The sequence below is a fragment of the Panthera onca genome, chromosome B4, assembly GCF_046562875.1.
Source record: "Panthera onca isolate mPanOnc1 chromosome B4, mPanOnc1 haplotype 2, whole genome shotgun sequence".
Lineage (NCBI taxonomy): Eukaryota > Metazoa > Chordata > Mammalia > Carnivora > Felidae > Panthera > Panthera onca.
Genome location: NC_138345.1, coordinates 36,473,173 through 36,496,157, shown reverse-complemented (window position 1 = coordinate 36,496,157; position 22,985 = coordinate 36,473,173). Strand labels below are relative to the sequence as shown.

Sequence of the window (22,985 nt, the reverse complement as noted above, 5' to 3'; positions counted from 1 at the left end):
GCAATCCTGAAAAAGAAAACCAAAGCTGGAGGCATCACAATTCTGGACTTCAAGCTGTATTGCAAAGCTATAATCATCAAGACAGTGTGGTACTGGCATAAGAACAGACTCCTAGATCAGTGGAACAGAATAGAGAACCCAGAAACAGACCTGCAAACGTATGGCCAACTAATCTTTGGCAAAGCAGGAAAGAATATCCAGTGGAATAAAGACCGTCTCATCAGCAAATGGTGTTGGGAAAACTGGACAGCGACATGCAGAAGGATGAACCTAGACCACTTACTTAAGCCATACACAAAAATAAACTCAAAATGGTTGAAAGATCTAAACGTAAGACAGGAAGCCATCAAAATCCTAGAGGAGAAAGCAGACAAAAACCTCTTTGGCCTCGCCCACAGCAACTTCTTACTAAACACATCTCCAGAGGTAAGGGAAACAAAAGCAAACTGAACTATTGGGACCTCATCAAGATAAAAAGCTTCAGCAAAGGAAACAATCCGCAAAACTAAAAGGCAACTGATGGAATGGGAGCAGGTATTTGCAAATGACATAGCAGATAAAAGGCTAGTATCCAAAATCTGTGGAGAACTTATCAAACTCAATACCCAAAAAACAATCCAGTGAAGAAATGGGCAAAAGATATGAATAGACACTTTTCTAAAGAAGACACCTAGAAGGCTAGCAAACACGTGAAAAAATGCTCAACATCACTGATCATCAGAGAACTACAAATCAAAACCACAATGAGATACCACCTCACATCAGTCAGAATGGCTAAAATTAACTCAGGCAATGACAGATGCTGGCAAGGATGCAGAGAAAGAACTCTTTTGCATTGCTGGTGGGAATTCAAACTGGTGCAGCTACTCTGGAAAACAGTATGGAGGTTCCTCAAAAAATTAAAAATAGAACTACCCTATGACCCAGCAATTGCACTACTAGGTATTTATCCAAAGGATACAGGTGTGCTGTTTCAAAGGGGCATATGCACCCCAATGTTTATGGCAGCACTATCGACAATAGCCAAAGTATGAAAAGAGCCCAAATGTCCATTGACAGATGAATGGATAAAGAAGATGTGGTATATATGTATACAATGGACTATTATTCAGCAATCAAAAAGAATGAAATCTTGCCATTTGCAACAACGTGGATGGAACTAGAGTGTATTATGCTAAGCGAAATTAAGAGAAGGATGAGTATTACATGACTTGACTCGTGGAAAGATACAAAACAAATGAACAGAAGGGAAGAAAAATCATATAAAAATAGGGAGGGGGACAAAACATAAGAGATTCAAATATAGAGAACAAACAGAGGGTTGCTGGAGGGGTTGTGGGTGGAGGAATGGACTAAATGGGCAAGGGGCATTGTGGAAGACACTTGTTGGGATGAGCACTTGATGTTGTATGTGGGGGAAGAATCAATCATTGGATTCTACTCCTAAAATCATTATTGTACTATATGCTAACTAACTTGGATATAAATTAAAAAAAATATAAATCATTTGGATGTTGTAAATGAAAAAAAAATTTTTAATGTAAAAACAAAATAAAATGAAATGAAAAAAAAAAAAGATCATTCTGGAGGCACCTGGGTGGCTCAGTCAGTTAAGTGTCCAACTCTTGATTCCGGCTCAGGTCATGATGTCGTGGTTTGTGAATTCTAGCTCCACATCAGACTCCACTCTGACAGTGTGAGGCCTGCTTCAGATTCTCTCTCTCTGCCCCCCCCCCCCCCGCCCATACCCCCTGACCCCTTCCTTCCCTCTCTCTCTCTCTCTCAAAATAAATAAATGAACTTAAAAAAAAAAAGATTCTGGCAATGATGTTGAGAATTGTTTAGAACCTACAAAAAGCAACACATTTTCAGTTGTGATGGAGCATGCACATGTGTATGCATATGGCTACCTGAAACGAAGGTTTCAGGAAACAATTCTGTATTAGTTATCTTTTGTTGTGTTAAAAGTTAAAATTTACTAGATTAAAAAACCAAACATCTCACAATTGTTATGTAGAACATAGCTGGCTCAGGGTTCCAGCTCAAGGTATTTCACGAGGTTGCAGTCATCTGAAGGCTTGATTGGGGTTAGAAGATCTTTTTCAAATCTATCTCACATGACTGTTGGCAGGGGGCTTCAGTTTCTTACTATGTGGCTCTCTGTGTAGGGTAGCTTGAATATCCATACAACATGACAGCTAGCTCCTCACAAAGTGAGTGATCCAAGAGAGTTACCCAAGACAGAAGCACCATTGTCCTTTATGAGTTAGCCTTGAAAGTGATAACATCATCAGAAGCAAATTATTAAGTCTACTTCATATTCAGAGAGAGAGCAATTTTGCTTTCCCCCTTGAAGGGAGTAGTATCAAAGAATTTATGGAGATACCTTAAAACTATCACAGTACTTGTCAGGAGAGTGAGTCATTCATGAGTCTTTTCTTTCCTGTATGCCTTGCTGGGTATGCTAAGTATACAAGGCCCTGAGTGCTCTTAACCTGGGCCATTTCTCAGGATTGTGTTTGTAGCAAGCCAAATTGAGGAATGAGGTAATGTTTTCCACTAGGACAGAGAAGGCTTACTGCTTGTTATGAGTGGTGGACTCCCTAAACTCAGTGTCTTCAGCTGCAACGCAAAGCCATTGCATGTGTAGCATCTCTTTGAGTTCCTCTTGCTACCTGTGGGACTTCGGGGTAACAGTGAGCCAATGTAGACATGATGCTTATACTGTTTGCTGAGCTGTGAGTAATAAATTGTTTTTGTCTCTGAACCAGGAGACTCATGTGTTCTGTCTGATAAGCAGAGGGAGACTTGAAACAACCACAACAGATACTAGATAGGGAACTAAGAAAATATGGATAGGAAGCTAAGTAAAGGACCCTGGGGACAACATTATGGACTCAAACTGTACAGCTGCATGATTTTCTCCAGTAGCAATCAGGATTCCAGTTGTATAATCAGTGAAGGTATTTCTTTTGGATTAATCAAGGACAAGGGAGTTTGGAGCGTGAAATTTTTTTCTTCAGACTTTCATGGTATAATTAATGTACGCTAAACTGAATGTATTTAAGTATATAGTTTGTTGATGGGTACCTGGCTGGCTCAGTCAGTAAAGCATGTGACTAGATCTTGGGGTTGTAAGTTTGAGCCCCATGGTGGGTGTAGATTATTTAAAAAAATAAAATCTTAAAAAAATATATAATTTGATGAGTTTTGACATGTATACACCTGTGAGACCATTACCCCAGTCAAGATAATGAACATTTGCATCACCCCAAAAGTTTCCTCCTACTCCTTTTTGATCCATGCCTCCCCCGACCCCATCCCCAGGCACACACTGATTTGCTTTCTGTCATCAGAAATTAGTCCTAGAATTTTACATACATGGAATCATACTGTATAACTTTTTTTGGGTCAGAATTCTTGTCAGTTATTTAAAGTGCAAGAATTATTATTTTGTGGTTGTATGCCTGGCATATTAAAAAAGAATTTTTTTTTTGAACACTATCTTCTCTGAAGCTTATGAGATTAAAAAGCCAGTATGAAGAATTCAGAACTAGTAAATTTCTTTCTTTGTTGTGTATATGAATATAGTTCTGATAATAACAAAGACTCCACATGCAAATACCGTTTTGGATCTGAAAGTGACTTGGACATTAGAGTGCACCTTCTAATATTGAAAACTTGATGGGAATTTTTGTTATTGGATCTTAGCCTATTCAGTATGATTTAGTTATATGATTACATGAAAACAGAATTCTGAACAAAAGCACAGTTGGGAATTTTTTTCTGGAATGTGGCATTTTGATGTTCTGATGGCATGATTCCTGAGACTGAATTATTCCTCCTTATGTTGTTAGTTTTACTTTGTTCTTTTGCCCAACATCTTTTAAAAAAGACTTTTTCCTTAATAGAAAGGTAAATGTGATTATTTAAGCTTTATACCTGGAAAACCTAAAATTGCCCCAAAGAGTACTAGATTAGCAGGACACACTGCCATAAAACTGTGGAAGCCTTTAATATTCTATGGACAGTTGAGATGTTCTCATCAGCAGATGATTGTGGTTAAGTACAGTAGGTAAGAGCTTCCAGGGCTCTGGAATTAGGTGCCCTGATTCAAATCTTCACCCTACCACTTTAGATGTCACTTAACAGCTAAAAAACTCACTTTCTTCATCTCTAAAATGGAGATAATGACAGTACCTGTGTTATGGGAGCCTTTTATAAATTTTTTTAAAGTGTTTATTTTTTGAGAGAGAGACACAGAGTGCAAGTGGGGGAGGGGCAGAGAGAGAGAGGGAGACACAAATCCAAAGCAGGCTTCAGGCTTTGAGCTGTCAGCATGGAGCCTGACTTGGGGCTTGAACCCATGAACTGTGAGGTTGTGATCTGAGCCGAAGTTGGAAGTTAGACACTTAACTGACTGAGTCACCCAGGTGCCCCAAGGGAGGCTTTTAAATATTAAATTAGATCTTAATGTTAAATATTAAATTAAGCTAAATATAAGTTTTTAGCATAATGCCTGACATGCAGTAAATACTAAATGTTAGCTTTTGTTATTATTATTGAAGGGATTGTGGGTAATAAATGTCTCTTAAGCAATATTCAGATTACTTAAAAAAAGAAAAAGATTTGCATCCCTCTTTGATCTTGAAATAGAATTCATTCAAACAGTAATATATAGGTAATTATTTGTCACCTACCTCACAGTCCAGATAAATTATGAGAAAGGAGGGCTGCCTAGCTGGCTCAGCTGGTAGAGCATGTGACTCTTGATCTTCAGGTTGTGAGTTCCATCCCCATGTTGGGCATAGAGCTTACTTTAAAAAAAAAAAAATCATGAAAAGAAATTTTTGCTTTTTGAGCTAAGGTTAGTCCTGGAGAGAATTTCCTAACATTACTAGTGAAATGTTGCAATTTCTGAACTTGGTGTACTATTGCTATTTCTGAGATGGAACCGTAAAGATTTGGGCTCTGTGTATTTTCTCTTCTGCTTGTTGTTACCCTAGGGCTATCTTTATTAAGATGAGACTGCCAGTGTATTCGTATTTCTAAAGAATAACCTGTTGGAGTTTGACTAAAGTATATGGATTCTTTAAAATCATATTTTTGACTGTGAGTTTCTTGGGTAGTGTTTTCAGTGAAGAATACTTCTTATTTGAGAGAGAGAGTGTGAGTCAGGGAGAGGGGTAAAGGGAGAGAGTGAGGGAGAGAGAGAGAGAGAGAGACAGAGAGAGAGAGAGAGAGAGAGAGAGAGAGAGAGAGAGAATCCCAGGCAAGCTCCATGCTGAGCACAGAGTCTGATATGGAGCTTGATCTCATGAGATTATGACTTGAACCAAAATCAAGTCTGATGCTCAACCAACTGAGCCTCTCAGGTGCCCCTGATTTATTATTATTAAAAAATTTTTTTAATTTTAATTTATTTTTTGAGAGAGAGTGTGAGTGGGGATGGGGCAGACAGGGAGACACAGAATCCAAAGCAGGCTCCAGGCTCTGTGCTATCAGCACAGAGCCTGACGCCAGGCTGCAACCCATGAACCGTGAGATCAAGACCTGAGCTGAAGTCAGACCCTTAACCGACTGAGCCACCCAGGCACCCCAACCCCTGATTTATTTTTGAGAGAAATGTATAAAGTAGATATCTGTGATACGTGTTTTAATTATACTTGTAGAATATGAACATATTTTCCTTTTAAATAATTCAAGTTTTATTGTAGTATGAATATAAAGTGAACCTAAAGTCTCCACCAACATTTTGTCCCTAACCTCTCCTTACAATACAAGTTACTTTCCGCTAGTCCCATTTGGCATTGGCACGTTTTCAAATTTGGCATTTCCCTTGTAAGAATTTTTTTATATATTTTGTATAGATATTTATACATATGATAGGTGTGTGTGTATATATAATGTTTTTAAAACCTTTTTTAATGTTTATTTTTGAGAAAGAGCATGAGCAGGGGAGGGGCAGAGAGAGAGAGAGAGACAGACACAGAATCTGAAGCAGGCTCCAGGCTCCGAGCTGCCAGCACAGAGCCCAACACAGGGCTCGAACTCATGAACTACAAGATCATGACCTGAGCCAAAGTCGGCCACTTAAGCAACTGAACCACCCAGGTGCCCCATGTTAGATACATTTTTCACCTAGTTTTTGGTTTTTCTTTTAATTTTGCTTATAGTATTTTTTGGTATAATACTTTGCCATTTTGACATTATCAAATCTATTATTTGTTTTTCTTTATGGTTTTTGCTTTTTGTTTCTTACTTAAGAAGCCCTACCTTAACTCAAGTTCACAAGGATCTTCTAGTACTTTTGATAGTTTTAAAATTTTATATCTTTAATGTACATAGAATTTATTTCTGTGCATTATGTGAAGTAGGGATATAATTTATTTTTCCAAACACCAGTTCAAACCCCATTTATTGAATGATTTGTCTTTTTCTCACTCTTTTGAAATGTTACTTTTAGGATATACTAAACTTACATATATAATTTAGACGTATTCCTGGACTAGTACTGTACAATTTTAAATACTATGGCTTTAAAAGGCTGTAAGTCCTGAGGTGCCTGGGTGGCTCAGATTGTTGAGCATCTAACTCTTGATTTCAGCTTGGGTCATGATCCCAGGGTTGTGGGATTGAGCCCCGCGTTGAGCTCTGTGCTGAGCATGGAGCCTGTTTGAGATTCTCCCTCTCTCTCCCCGGCTCCCTTCCTCTCTCCCCACTCCCCACTCCCCCTTTGCCCCCTTGCCTAAAAAAAAAAAAACAAAAAAACAAAAACGGAGGGGGGCTGTAAGTCTTTATGAGAAATCCTGGGGGTCAGTCAGATGTGGTTTGGAGTCCAGATTCCCCCCTACCCCCAGTACCCAGTGGGCATTATGCAGTATCCTGTAATCATATACATTGTTTTCTCAATGAGTGTATGAATGATCACACTAAATGAGATAACCTATAAACAGTAGCGACTTCATACCAGATCAGGTTAGGTTTTACTGCTAAGTGAGTTAAGAAGAAACAAAACTTACTTTTAGAGCTTTTTTGATTTTTGCATTACAGGTAAAGGATCATGGACCTGTAATTTATCTTGCTATTTAGGGAACATCTTCCTTCTTTGTTTTTCTGTTGCAAATTGTTTATGTTATTCTTACACCTTTACTCTTCTATTTGAATTTTAGAGTCAGCTTGTTGAGATATATGGAGAATTCTGGGAGATTTTCATTGGGATTTGCAGTATTTGGGAAAGAACTGACAACTTGTACATTATTTTCTTGTCCATGAATATGGATAACTTTCCTTTTGTTCAGGTGTTCTTTCAGTAGAGTTTTACAGTTTTTTCCAAAAATGCTTGCATATTTTTATTAGATTTATACCAGTTTTATGGTTTTGTTGCTACTGTTGGTGGGTTTAAAAAAATTGCATTTTTCTAATTGTTATGATTAATGTACAGGAAAGTACTGATACTTATATATTGATCTTGTGTCTGACTGATTTGTAGAGTTCTATTATTTTAATAACTTGTCAGTTGATGACTTGGGTTTTCCAGTTAGAAAATCATATATTCATACATTGAGTTTTATCTTTTCATTGCTAGTCTTTATACCTCTTATTTCTTTTTCTTTTCCATTTGCATGGTATGGTTTCAGTATTCAGTTTTGAGACATGCAAAATACTGTTAAAATGTTTACAGTGAAATGCGCTATAAACAAATTTTGAATGAATGAATAAATAGATGATAGGGAAATCTCAAGAAAAGTTTCTGAGAGGGAAATGTTTACTATTGGAGGATTTAATGTGTGATCTTTTCATTGCAGATATGGTGTAAGGTATTTCTTCAAGACTGGACAGCCGAAGACCTGTTATTTCTGATTAGCCTTAAGCAGACTTATAGCCACTGAGAAACCTCACAGAATTTCATATTTTGCTTTCTGCTGTACATCTTTCTTGGCACCTGTGTTCAACCTGCAACCATGTATGGAAGTGCTCGCTCAGTTGGGAAGGTGGAACCAAGCAACCAGAGCCCTGGGCGTTCACCTAGGCTTCCACGTTCCCCTCGCTTGGGTCATCGTCGAACCAATAGTACAGGAGGGAGTTCTGGAAGCAGTGTTGGAGGTGGCAGTGGGAAAACCCTTTCAATGGAGAATATTCAATCCTTAAATGCTGCCTATGCCACATCTGGCCCTATGTACCTAAGTGACCATGAAAATGTGGGTTCAGAAACACCTAAAAGCACCATGACGCTTGGCCGTTCTGGGGGACGTCTGCCGTATGGTGTCAGGATGACTGCTATGGGCAGTAGCCCCAATATAGCTAGCAGTGGGGTTGCTAGTGACACCATAGCATTTGGAGAACATCACCTCCCTCCTGTGAGTATGGCATCTACTGTTCCTCACTCTCTTCGTCAGGCAAGAGATAATACAATCATGGATCTGCAGACACAGCTGAAGGAAGTACTGAGAGAAAATGATCTCTTGCGGAAGGATGTAGAAGTAAAGGAGAGCAAATTAAGTTCTTCAATGAATAGCATCAAGACTTTCTGGAGCCCAGAGCTGAAGAAAGAACGAGCCCTGAGAAAAGATGAAGCTTCCAAAATCACTATTTGGAAGGAACAGTATAGAGTTGTGCAGGAGGAAAACCAGGTTAGTTTTATATATATGTTTACCTTTATTGATCAGATTCATGTATATAAATGAAATAAGCTATTCTCTTTCTTTTTTTTTTTTAAGTTTATTTTAAGAAAGATGCACATGTGTGGGGGGGAGGGGCAAAGAGAGAGAGAGGGGGAGAGAGAGAATCCCAAGCAGGTTCTGTGCTATCAATGCAGATACCAGTGCAGAGCTCCACACAGGTCTCAGACCGTGAACTGTGAGATCATGACCTGAGCCAAAATTAATAGTCAGATGCTCAACCAACTGATCCATCCAGGTGCCCCTTAAAGGAGAGTTTTACAGTAGCCACCTCATTGTTGATTTTATACTTTATTTTGGGGTTAGTTAAAAATTATGAAGTGATAAACTTAACTTGGATTTCTTTAGTGTTCCTGAATGATACTAAGAATTAAAGAAGGAATTAGAAATGATCTGTCTTTGATGATGTGAATCTGATTTAAGATTTCTGTTGATTATTTTACCATTCTATTACTAATACTCAGTTCAGGCATTTATATCTGCTGTTTTGGTTATTATTATTATTTTTAATGTTTACTTATTTATTTATGAGAGAGAGACAGAGCGTGAGCAGAGAGAGGGAGACACAGAATCTGAAGCAGGCACCAGGCTCTGAGCTGTCAGCACAGGGTCCTATGCGGGGCTCGAACTTTCGAACCATGAGATCATGACCTGAGCTGAAGTTGTATGCTTAACTGACTGAACCACCCAGGTGCCCCAAATCTTGGTTTTTGAAGAAGGTTGCTAGTTGTATTGTTATGTATTTTAAAGCCCCAAACTTACTTTCTCAGTAATAAAAATTGCTTTTCTCTGATCATAAAAATAGTACTGGAAAACACAGGTATGAAATCAAAATTTATCCCAAATTCTCTTATAACTTTGTTTTTCCATCATTAACATTTTGCTGTTTCTCCCTAATGAACTATTTCTGTGCATATACACATATACAATTTATACAAGTAGAATATTATAGGTGTTAACATTTTGACCTTTTTTAGCCAACATTTCTGCTGTATATTAAAGCTCTATGATGTGTATCTGAATCATTATTTTAATGCCTATATATTGTGCGTGTACTAGTTAAGCTAACATCACAGTTAAAATGTTTCAAATTTATTTGATAGTACAATATGAATTAAAAACTAAACCTTTAATTCATTTGAATGAGCTTTCAAAATAATTAGAAAGTATGAGAATTTTCTTCTTTGTGAGATATATTATAACTTCAATTACTTTGCTTTTACTTTTTAACCAGTGATTAATTTGTCATCACACACAATCTGAATGTGTTATTATTATACTTAAATCTCTTAGCAACCCAACCTTTTTAAAAAAGAGGAAATGTCCTTTAAAAAGTATTTCCTAGGAATTTTCTTGAGTTTGAGTCTTCAAGACTTTAACAACGTGAAAAGAAAGAAAAGAACTAAAAGAGACCCCCGTGTTAGATCTTAAAAGTAAGGACAGGGTTCCTAATGTTGGTTCTGATATATTTATTTATTTAAAATATAGATATCCTGGTCTTGCTTCATAAATAGCTTTGGAGACAGAATCCAGCAACCTATATTTTATTTTTTATTTCTTTTAAATGTGTATTTATTTTAGAGAGAAGGCATGCGAGAAGAGGAGGAGCAGAGAGAGAGAGGGGGACAGAGAATCTGAAGCAGGTTCTGTGCTGTTAGCAGCAAGCCTGGCCTGGGGCTCAGCCACCCCCAGGTGCCCCAAGTTTGGGATCTTTAGAATGGAGTACTTCTAATTCTTTAACTAGTCTAGACATAGGGAATTCATGATGATTCTCCTGTCATCTTTGAGCTCAATTGTGACAGAAGGGAAAAGAAACAAGGGACCGTTGGCCTGATGCTTTTCAACCTTTTTTTCTGCCTACTACACTTCAGGGTAGTGACAGACTCCTATACATAATGATTATTAACTGTGACAGTGACCCTTAGTAGAAGGAATGTGTGTACAAAAAAAAATATTTAAAATCTTAGGTATTAGATATGTTTATTTAAAAAAAAAAAAAGCCATCCAGGTGATTGATAATCTCCTCACCTTGAGAATCATTAATGTACAAGATAAAATATTTAGGTGATCTATGACAATAGAATGGGGAAACACATTTTCTTCAGTTCACATTTATGTTCTCAGAAAGTGAAGTACAACACCAAAAGTTTATCATTCCTAAATAAGAAATAATAGATAACATTCTGAAAGTTTTTACAGTTTGGTGTTGAATTATAAATATCAAGAGAGAAAAAATAAGTTTGCTTTATTTGGTCTTGTGGTAAGGTATCAATATAGCACAGGTCTTAAAAACTGGGTCTGTATTTTGAGGGTAGGTACTAGGTTTTTTTAATTTATAAAAATCAGATTGATAAATTGGAGTACAATAGTATATCAATGCTCAAATATGAGGTACTTTGTATTTAGACAGGAGTCATAGTGCATGATACTTGAGTATTATTTAATCTCAAATGTTAATAAAAATCAGTTTACTTACATTTACCTGAGAAGTGGCTCAGCTATAACTTATTGTTATAAATAGTGAATGAATGAACAGTTCCCTTTATAGTTTCTACCTTTCAATATATTGATAGTGTGTTTGTGTGAATAAATGTAATGTGTATAAATGGAAGTGTATATATAATTTAAAGTGGATTTTGGTAGAAGTTGAATGGAGATAACTGGATTTATTGTTGAATTAGCTAGCCTCTGTGTACCTTTCTTGATGATGCTGAAAATATGCCTTTCACCAAGATGGTTTTTATTATCAAACAATTTGGAAATGTCCATTTTAACAGGAAAAAAATTAATGGTATATGTCTTTATTTTCAAATAATTGAGGCAGCTAATTATGCCTATACTTTGAAAGCTGTGTGGGTAAAAAGCAATATCCTTTCTAATTACCAAGCTACATTGAAAGGCAGAGTATTTGAGTCTTCTGCAAAGAGTGTAGTGGGGACTCAGCACTTCAGTCCAGTGGAAGTGAAACAGTCCACAGGCTATGATGCCAAAAAAACCATATGCACTGAAGGAGGGTGAACACAGCCTTATCTAGATTCCGCCCCTTGCCCTAATTAAGCACCAGTGCTGGCAGGAATATATTCTTCCTGTACCCTCTGTAATTACCACACAATCCTAAAATTGTATAACTTTGGTCCAAAAAGCAAAGGGTGCAATTTTAAAGTAAAGTGAGACATTGCAGTGAGATACAGAGAACTGGGAATGCTAATTAATAGATTATAGTGAGCCAACAGTGGGCCCTAATTAAACTCTGCATTCATTATACCCTCCAGAGCCCTGAGAGGTCGGACATTTTCCACTTTACAAAGAAGATTGGTTTAATAGGATTTACAGTAATTAAACAAATTTCCTCATTCCAGTTTGAGAGTGGGGATTTAGATGCATTCTAAATGTTTGATCTGATTGGGCCACAGAAGTTTGTTCTAGAATCCTGTCAAATGTAAAAACACATTTGCTAAAAATTGCTTAATGTGTATGGTTCATTATTATGGAGTCCTTTTAGAAAATTGTTTCTAAAATAAATACCCAGGTGTTTTTATATCTCATACTCCTTTTGTTGCTGAACTTTCAAATGTTGGTGGCTAGAGATACGAAACAATGCATGGTTTTTAATTTTTTTATTTAAAAACATTTTTTTAAGTTTATTTATTTTGAGAGAGCAAGCCAGCATACAAGTGGGGAAAGGGCAGAGAGAGAGAGAGAGAGAGAGAGAGAGAGAGAGAGAAAAAGAGAAAGAGAATCTCTAGCAGGCTCCATGCTGTCAGTGCAGATCCCGACATGGGGCTCGAATCCACAAATCGTGAGGTCATGACCTGAGCTGAAATCAAGAGTTGGCCGTTTAACCTCCTGAGCCACCCAGGTGCCCTGGGACAATACATGTTTTAATAGGAAAGACCTTTCTTTTTTTTTTCTTTAAATTGAGAATGAGGAAGTTTCTTAGTGTATGTTTGGTGAAGAATAAAAGTCCAGCTATGAGCTTGGTTGAATTGCAGAGCTAAGGCTTTGGATGATTTATGTTTTATTTTATCTAACCAACCTTTAACAAGATATTGTCATACTTCTTTTTTTGATATTATGCCTTGTAATATTTCTCTTATGTTGATTTCACTTGGAAGCTTAGTTTTGAAAATAATTATTTTAAAGCACTTTCATTGGGATTTTGTGTGGTGAGAGTAAATTCTATCTAATACTCTAGTGTGGCAAGTGACTTTAATGTTTTTGTGTATTTTTTTTGTTTTTGGACTCTGATTTTATTCAGGACTTTGATTTTTGAATTTTGATTTTATTTATTTAAGGATCAAGAAAATTTTCAAGTTCAGAAATACAAAAAGATAAACTAACCCTATATAAATCTTTGGTCATTTGTTCTCATTGTTAGGCTGCTGGTGGCTATTAACATTTTTAGTTTTAGGTTGTACCTTGATTTGTCACATGGTGAAAGCTATTTGAATTTAATGTTTTTGTTTTTTTTTAAATTTATTTTTGAGAGACAGAGTGTGAGCAGGGGAGGGGCAGAGAGAGAGAGGGAGACGCAGAATCTGAAGCAGGCTCCAGCTCTGAGCTGTCAGCACAGAGCACGACGCGGGGCTTGAACCCACGAACTGTGAGATCATGACCTGAGCTGAAGTAGGATGCTTAACCAACTGAGGCACCCAGGCTCTCTGAAAGCTATTTGAATTTAAATAAGCTTTTTCATGAGGTTCCTAATTATTTCACTGTCACTTATTAATTTATTTTTTAAGTAGGCGCCATGCCCAGTGTGGGGCTTGACTCATGACCCTGAGATTGAGTCCCTCACTTTACTGACTGAGCCAGCCAGACGCCCCTGTTTTACTCTCATTTAAAGTCTGATCTTAAAATCTGGAATCTGTGTCTTGGACTATTTATTTAACTTTTCTTTTTGATAATTCTGTTTTAACATAGAGATGAATTATGAATGATAAAGCAGAATTATGAGAGATAAACTGTTTAACTTTTCTTTTGATAATTCTGTTTTAACATAGAGATGAATTATGAATGATAAAGCAAAATGATTTATTGTGGATAAATTGGTATGTCCGAATCTATTTTCTGGATGTAATCTTTTTTGGTGTTTCAAAAGTGAGATGTGTTAAAGGAACTATGTAGCATGCCCTGAGAAAATTAAGTCAGATGTAAAATAGATACGTTCCTTTGGGGGAGTTAATTATTTTGAGAAGGAAAATTTGTTCATGTTTGGCTTCTACAAGTTTAAGCTACCTTTCCATTGGATTTTGTCATATCCGAAGTATGAGGTGGGGATAAGAAATTGGCTTCTTGCAGAATTGGTAAATTTGCTCTACTTTGAATGTAGTGAAGTGTTATGAAAAATGATTCAGTGAATCTAATAAAAAATGTTGTGCAAATATCTGATAAGGCTTATTTGTGAGGAGGAATTTGCCAGAGGATTGCAGCTGCTTCTTCCCTCCACATTCTCTTCTTGCATTTCACAGTGCAGTCTAGTGATTTCATCTCAGTGACAGAATAGTTTTTAGGGATTTGTTAATTTATAGTAACTTTGCAGATAGTAGCTTAAATATGAGTTGGGAAATCCACTTTTGATTTTCTTATGTCAAAGAAACCGGAAAATGAACTTGTTTTTTTTAGTTATGTTGAATAAGGGAGGACAGAGTTTTACTTTTTATTTTATTTTTTTAAAGTTTGTTTATTTTGAGAGAGAGAGTGTGCATGAGTGGGGAAGGGGAAGAGAGAGAGAGGGAGAGAATCTCAAACAGGCTATGGGCTGTTAGCGCAGAGTCTGACACGGGGCTCAGTCTCACAAACCTGAGATCATGACCTGAGCCGAGATCATGACCTGAGCCGAAATCAAGAGTCAGATGCTTAACTGAGCCACCCAGGCTGCGTCCCCTCCCCCCTTTTACTTTTTAAAATCATACCGCTCCTAGAACTTGACATCATGTTATGGGTGCCCTGTTTGCCCAGAAGGGTATTGGAGGGGCCTAGAAACCATGCTTACAAGAGGTGGTTGAGAGAACTAAAGAAGGGAAGACTTAACGACATTTTATTTTTATGCTGTGTATTTGATACGCAGCCATGTAGAAGGGAGTGTTTTTTCTTTTTCATTACTTTTTGGGGGGGGAAGGCAATGCTAGAAAAATGAGTGCAAATAAGAAGGTTATAGATTTCTGGCTCCATTGAAGAATATACTGTATTTTCTAACTAAGCTATATCCGTTTGTTGGAAGAGTCAGTTTCAGAAAGTAAGGCTTGACCATCACTAGAATTGGTTACAGGGAAGCCAGAATGTCTTTGGCAACTGTGTGGGTGTGCTTAGTCTATCAGCTCTTCAGAATGTCTGAAGTGGTGTAGAGTAAAGTGGTACTTTGTGAAGAACCATTTAGGGAGTTGCACTCCCCATCTTCCCACCCCCTTTAATCCTTCCCTCCCTTACTTTTTCTCTCTCTTCTTTTTGATAGCTTTATTGAGATACAATTCAGTTCATCCTTTAAAGTGTGTAATATTTTTCTTTCTTAATCTGGGATTTATTTGAAGAGGAATTTGAAGAAAGTAATAGGAAGTTGCCCCAGGGATTTCTTGAACAAGGAAATGAATGACATAACAAAAAGTACTATTTAGGTGCAGTTTTTATTGTTGTCAGCAGAATGGATTGAATCAAGAAAGGCAGGGAAAGAAATTGACTTTGTTGCAAAAGGTCTGGATTAATGTGGGTAATAGGAATGGAGAAGAAGGTGCATAATCATGAGGTATTTTCAAATGAATATTTGGATATCGACTATTATGGCAAGAGAAGACTGTGATGGACCGTGGTATTGAAATGGGGGAAATGTTTTTTTGCCATTGATGAAAAGTGGATAGAAATTAGAAAGTGGAACTGGAAAGTGTGTTTGGAAATAAGAGACTAATGACTTTGACATTAGGTCCATACACATAGATGTTATTATGTGTATGCTTGTTAATGTTGGAAAATTTACTGATCTAGTTAGTTCAGTATCACAAACTCTGCTTGTGGGAGTAAGGAGTGGAGAGGAGGAGAGAAGCTATTAAATGGTTTATGTTTTATATGTATTTTCTCACTGAGCTATTTTTGTGTTTTGATCTTCTTCATTGTGGTATTTTTCTTTGAAGGCAGACAACTTGAGTGAGTCAATTCCTAAAAATCACTGTTCGTTAAAAAATGGTGATAATGGTTGATATTCCTGTCATAAACAAACTTCAGTAATAGATGTCCTTTGTCTTATTTTAGTTAACAAGCTCATTGAAGATCATGAGCTTTGCATAATGAATTTAGAGTACATTTGTCAAAAAGGGAAATATTGCAGAAAATGTGCTTTCAGTGAGAAGATGATTAACTTTGTATTGTTATATGTCCTATTGTTGTCCTTAATCTCATCTTATGGACAAGATTAAAAATGCTTTTTTGAACTGTATTGTTCTTTTTCTGTGTTGCCATATGCATCTCTAAAAATACCAATTTTTTTTTCTTGGAGTTGGGAAGTTTTTAACAGATCTGTCATAATTTTTTCATATTACTCGCAGTAATGCTAATTGAAACTACTTCTTTCTCTTTGTTCTGGCACTCTTTCCTCCTTACTAGGCTCATGGTAAATTGTTACATTTTGACAATTAATGGAAAATACTGGGTTGAAGTGACACCTGTCTAGCTTTTACAGTCATCTGTGGAGGCCTTGTGAGCTAAGGTGAGAAGTAGTTCAACTTTGATATGCACGCTGTACCATCCTTTAACAGCAGCTGGTGGGTTATATACTTCTAGAGTTTATGATATGCAGAGACCTATTTCATTTGAAATCACCCTTTGGATAATTATTCTGGTCTTGGATGACCCCTAAGACACTTGTATGATCCCTTTTAGCAGCAGTTCTCAAATGTTTTGGCCTTAGGATGTTGTATACTTGTAAAAGTTATTGAGCCCCAATCAACTTTTGTGTCTGTGGGCTTTATCAATATTTGCTATATTAGAGAGTAAAATAGAAATTTAAAACAACTTATTATTAATATATTTAAAAGTAAACCCATTAAATGTTAGCAAAAGTAACATTTTTAATGAAAAATAGTTTTGTAAGTCTGATGTCTGGCTTCATAGAAGATAGCTGATTTTCATAACTGCTGCTGCTTTCAGTGATCTATTGTAGTTTTTGTTTGGTTAAAGTATTTGAAGAAAATCAGGTCTCACATAAATAATGCGGTTGGAAAAAGGAGGATTTTAAAAGCCTTTTTAGATAATTGTGGATATATTTTGAAACCACACCAAAATTCAACGAATAGTAGTAGTTTTTTTTTTTCTTGATACTTCATTTGAGGTATGTTTTATATGCCATAAAACTCATTTAAGTGTATAGTTCAGTGACTTTTTTAAAGTAAATTTACTGAGGTTGCAACCATAACCATAATCCAGTTATAGAACATTTTCATCAGCAAGTGGTAGTTGCACTGTGGAATTTGAAATCTTATCAATGAGTTTTCCATATTTTGTTACATTAAAATAAATTGGTCTGTCTTGTACTTTAAGCAGATTTTCATATGTAGAGGATGCACATGAATACATATACTTTCTCCAACACTTGAAACATTATGTATTGGTCATTTGGAAGATACTGGTTCATTGTGTTGTGCAGATCTTCCAAATGTTGCAATATTTCATTAGACAAATTAAAAAAATTTACATTCATTAATATTCTTATCTCATCCGAAAAGATTTGGTAAGCTGTGAAGCTCACCAGACAGGAAATAGAAGCTTTTCAAAATTCTAATTTTTGCTTGAAAATTCAGATTTTATTATTGGCAAGATATGTTGTCAGTTACTGTTTTTGAAGTGACATGTTTGGTTCATTAATTTTTGAGAAAAATTTAGCCATGGATGAGTTTAAATAATCATAGTTTGTCATTTCAGTCTTTTACATTAAAATGATGTTCATTGACTTAACCATTGTATTTCAATATGCAGCAAAAGTGCTTTATGCCTCTTTGAATATGTTACTTGAGCAAAGAGAGACCTGAGTGATGTGACTGGGGTAAAATATTACAGGCAGAAGGGACAAACACTCCAAAGGCCTTAGGGATCTTCTGACTCTGAGAAGAGGTTGCCGCTAAGGTTCTTTACTTGTTTATTCTTTAGCTTAATGTTCCTGTTCTCTTGTCTGTTCAATGTTGTAATAAGATGTTATAGTCTTTTTTTTTTTTTTAAGTTTATTTATTTATTTTGAGAGAGACAGAAAGAGAGAGTGCATGCGCATGTGCGCGGGGCAGAGAGCGCGTGGGGCAGAGAGCACCCGGGACAGGATCCAAAGTGGGCTCTGCTGACAGCATAGACTTTTGCCGACATCAGCAAGACTTTAACTTCTTTGTCATTGTTTAGGAAATTATACTGTTTCTTCAGTCATAGTGAGTAATGGGAAAAGACTGGGTAAAACCTAATAGGTCAAAATTTAGCTCAGACAAATTAAATAGAAGAAGGCTTCACTAGTCTAGAAGGCCAAAAAAGTACTTCAGAGTTTTAGAGTGAGTTTATGTAATTGAATAAAAAGTCCTGCTTTGAGATCTATTGATAATGTTTTCCTTTTCCTGCCAAGCTATGGAAGTGTTCATCTGTTATTTTTTTTGCCTTTTTTAAAATTTTTTTATTTTAATTTTTCATTATGAGAATTTCATTTTATTTTATTTTTTTTAATTTACATCCAAATTAGTTAGCATATAGTGCAACAATGATTTCAGGAGTAGATTCCTTAGTGCCCCTTACCCATTTAGCCCATCCCCCCTCCCATAACCCCTCCCATAACCCTCAGTTTGTTCTCCACATTTATGAGTGTCTTCTGTTTTGTCCCCCTCCCTGTTTTTATATTATTTTTGTTTCCCTTCCCTTATGTTCATCTGTTTTGTCTCTTAAAGTCCTCATATGAGTGAAGTCATATGATATTTGTCTTTCTCTGACTAATTTCACTTAGCATACTACCATCTAGTTCCATCCACGTAGTTGCAAATGGCAAGATTTCATTCTTTTTGATTGCCAAATAATACTCCATTGTATGTATATACCACATCTTCTTTATCCATTTATGCATCGATGGACATTTGGGCTCTTTCCATACTTTGGCTGTTGTTGATAGTGCTGCTGTAAACATTGGGGTGCATGTGTCCCTTTGAAACATCACACCTGTATCCCTTGGATAAATATCTAGTAGAGCAGTTGCTGGGTTGTAGGGTAGTTCTGTTTTTAGTTTTTTGAGGAACCTCCATACTGTTTTCCAGAGTGGCTGCATCAGCTTGCATTGCCACCAACAGTGCAAAAGAGATCCTCTTTCTCCACATCCTTGCCAACATCTGTTGTTGCCTGAGTTGTTAATGTTAGCCATTCTGACAGGTGTATGGTGGTGTCTCATTGTGGTTTTGATTTGTATTTCCCTGATGATTGGTGAAGTTGAGCATTTTTTCATGTGTCAGTTGGCCATCTGGATGTCTTCTTTGGAGAAGTGTCTATTCATGTCTTTTGCCCATTTCTTCACTGGATTATTTGTTTTTTGGGTGTTGAGTTTAAGTTCTTTATAGATTTTGGACACTAACCCTTTATCTGATATGTCGTTTGCAAATATCTTCTCCCATTCCATCGGTTGCCTTTTAGTTTTGCTGATTGTTTCCTTCGCTATGCAGAAGCTTTTTATTTTGTTGAGGTCCCAGTAGTTCATTTTTGCTTTTAAGTATTCATCTATTATTAAATGCTAGTTAAAACAAATTTTTTAATGTTTATTTTTGTGTGTGTGTGAGAGAGAGAGTGAGAGAGACAGAGCATGAGCAGGGGAGGGGCAGAGAGAGAGAGGGAGAGATAGAATCTGGTCAGGCTCTAGGCTCTGAGCTGTTAGGACAGAGCCTGATGTGGTGCTCAAACTCAACGAACTGCGAGATCATGACCTGAGCTGAAGTTGGATGCTTAACCGACTGAGCCAACCAGGTGCCCCATTAAATGCTAGTTTTAATGTTTATTATCATTTATTTTTGATTTAACAAATATTGGGCATCTACTTTATATCATTGTATTTTTCTGGTGAACTACCCTAACTAGAAATAAAACTGAAAGCACTGTGAAAACTTGGTAAGGTGGTAACTTGTTGCCTTGAGTTTTTAGACTCCTGAATTAACACATTAAAATTAAAGTAATTTTAGTGATTTGGAGGATATGTGCAAAGAATACAAACATTTTTCTCTTGGAGTTTTTTCAAACATTGTCTTATTTTATAGGGTAAAATGGATATGAAGATAATAGATTTCTAGAAATATATAGTAACCCTTAGAAGAAGCATCAGTGAAAGAAAGAGCAACAAGTTGAAAAAGGCCAAAAGAACCAGTGTTTTGTTGTTGTTGTTGTTTGTTGATAGCATATATTTCTTTGTCCTTTGAGATTTCTTGGGTAGGCTTTCTTAATAGCCAGTTAGTTTTACATGTGGATAATCAGTAACTATTCTCCTTATTGAGTGTTTTGTGGTAAGGATTCCTCTTTGTCTCATCAGTTACCCATTTTTTACTGTAAAGAAGTTAAAAAGGGGACAGTATATATTGATATATTTTTGGTTGGAGTTGTGTTCACACTAATACTTAATTTAGTTCTTCACTCTCTGACTTTGTTTAATATAACTATATCCATAACCCTGAAAGAAAGAAGACCTAAATTCTTCAAGAATACTGCATACTTTAAAAATTAGCTTTTTTTTTTTTTTTTTTTTTTAAACCAGCAAAAGATAGGTTTATTTGGGAATAACAGAGAATTGCAATCCGGGGCTGGCCAAGCTATGGCAAAACCATAGATGAGTCCACAGAATTATCTCATGAGCAGTGCCTGAGCTCTTTTTTGTTGCCCCAAAAAAGAAGAGAGCAAATCATCGAGAATTTCTTGACATTAGGAATCTGTATTACCATTGCTTAGCTATTGGAATGCATTGTAAAATTTGGAAAGAGAGAGAGCTCAGTTTTAAAGACTAAGAATATTGGCAGGCAATGCATATTAAGCCATACTCATGGAAAATTTTGTATAACTTTTTTTTTAGTTAAAAATATATTTTTTAAGAACTTTAATTCCAGTGTAGTAACATACAGTATTATATTAGTTTCAGGTGTGCAATATAGTGATTCAACAGTTCCATATATTACTTAGTGCTCATCTAGATAAGTATACTCTTAATCCCCTTCACCTAAATCACCTGTCCCTCCACACACCTTCTCTCTGGTAAATCATCAGTTCTGTATAGTTACAAGTCTGATTTTTGGTTTGTGTCTTTTTTTAGTTTTTTTTATATTTTTATTTTGTATTTTATTTTTTAGAGAGAGTGTTTGCATGCTAGTGGGGGAGAGGGGCAGAGAGAGAGGATCCCAAGTAGGTTCTATGCTCGGTGCAGAGCCTGATGTGTGAGTGAGACTCAATTCCATGACCCTGGGATCATGACCTGAGCTGAAATCAAGAGTGGGATGCACAACTGACAGAGCCACCCAGGCGCCCCTTCTTTTTTTTTTTTTTTTTTTTAGTGTAACTTTTACTATTTAGTTTGTACTTGAGCAATACAATATCTTTTTCCTCTCACTAAACTTAAAATAAGGGACTGTTTTTGAACGGTGAGCCCATGATTATGCTGCCTTCTGCTAAAGTTAAATTGTATATGTTTAGGCTTGTTAATTCTGTATGTTTCATTTTGATTTGGTTTTTAAATTCTCTGTATGGTAAAAAAGAGAAATTATGTATTTTTATTTTCTAATACTGCTGGCATAAGATATGAAGAGAAGTTGTCACTGTTTTACTACACAATACCTTTTTTTTTTTTTTTTTTTTTTTGGCCCTGAAATAGAGAATTGGACAGGTTAACATGTAAGTTTTCCTTCATGCTGTAAAATTCTGTGATGAAGAAACTTTTTCATTTTTTTAAAGCTTATTTTGAGAGAGACAGAGGCAGTGTGAGTGGGGCAGGGGCAGTGAGAGAGGGGGAGAGAGAGAATCTCAAGCAGGTTCTGTGCTGCCAGTAGAGTCGGACGCGGGGCTTCAACTCATAAAACCACGAGATCATGACCTGAGCTGAAACCAAGAGTTGGATGCTTAACTGACTGAGCCACCCAGGCACCCCTGTTTTTAATTTTCATAGTATTTTAAAAGCACAACTGAAGGAAGTGTTTTTTTTAGGTTTGTTCATTGTTTATATTGAGTTTTTATTACACATTTTATGAAATCTAGGGGAAATATCTGTAACTCAGGTATTTTCATTGTCAAAAAAATATAGTGTTATAGTTTGGAGTAACGAGTTTTGGACAGCCATCTGTCTCTATTTTTCTTTGTATACCAGCCAGTATCATTGCTGTTGTTGGTCTGAGATAATGGTATTAAAATGAAAGTAAAACTTTAATTAGCTGTTCACAGATAAATATTTGTTTAAGCATAATATTGAAAATAACTTTACACAGTTGTATTATGTGTGTTTACATTATAAACCTAATGGGAGCAAAGTGAAGACTGTTGTATGAGATTTAAAATCTGGGAAGTTGGGGGCCTGCTGGGTGGCTCAGTTGGTTAAGTGTTCGACTCTTGATTTCGGCTCAGGTCATGATCTCATGGTTTGTGGGTTTGTGCCCCGTGTTGGGCTCTGCACTGGCAGTGCATAGCCTGTTGGGGATCCTCTCCCTTCCTTGCTCTCTGCCCCTCTCCTGCTCATGCTCTCCCCCTCTCTCAAAATAAATAAATAAACTTTAAAAAATCTGAGAAGTTGTAAGAATATATTCAGAAAACATTCTTAACTTTGATTATTTTTCATAGATTGATCACCTGAATAATTAGTAACTTAACTCTTGCCACATGGCTCTTCTTCATGGGCATAGGAACTTAGAATAGGTGCTGGATTCTAAGGAGAGAATCACACTTTTATGAGTGTTTCCATTCTTTCCTGTAATTTCCTGGGGTATATTTCTTACTTCTCTGTGAAAGTGTGTTATCCACAGTACAGAGCATTTTCAGTAGATGAGGCAGATAAGGAAGGAGTCTATTTAAATGATAGCAGATAAATTCCTGATTTTCTCTTAGTATTTCTGACAATAGGTACTTATTTTCAAGATGAGGTGTATTGGTTCTCAGTTGTTGGAAAATTATGCTAACATTGGCTGCTCAAATAAGTTGGAGGCAGGAGATATTTTTTGGATTTAGGGTAGAGAGGGCCTGTGACGTTTAGGATATCCCTTCGTATTAAAAAATTCCCCCACATTCCATGATTTTCAAATGTCTTGCCAGAAATTTACGTAGGTGAAATATCTGTTTCTAAGATCCTAA

General features: G+C 36.4%; 1 protein-coding gene across 13 annotated transcripts in view; it reads left to right on the top strand.

Moving 5' to 3' along the window:
• ERC1 (ELKS/RAB6-interacting/CAST family member 1) overlaps positions 1 to 22,985 on the top strand; it is a 523,992-nt gene that overhangs the window by 32,632 nt on the left and 468,375 nt on the right. For all 13 annotated transcript variants that reach the window (XM_078450206.2, XM_078450210.2, XM_078450204.2 and 10 more), the window contains exon 2: positions 7,809 to 8,633. In XM_078450206.2, the coding sequence (XP_078306332.1) occupies positions 7,965 to 8,633 (669 nt within the window). In that variant the 5' untranslated portion in view covers positions 7,809 to 7,964. The remainder of the gene's footprint in view (positions 1 to 7,808; positions 8,634 to 22,985) is intronic.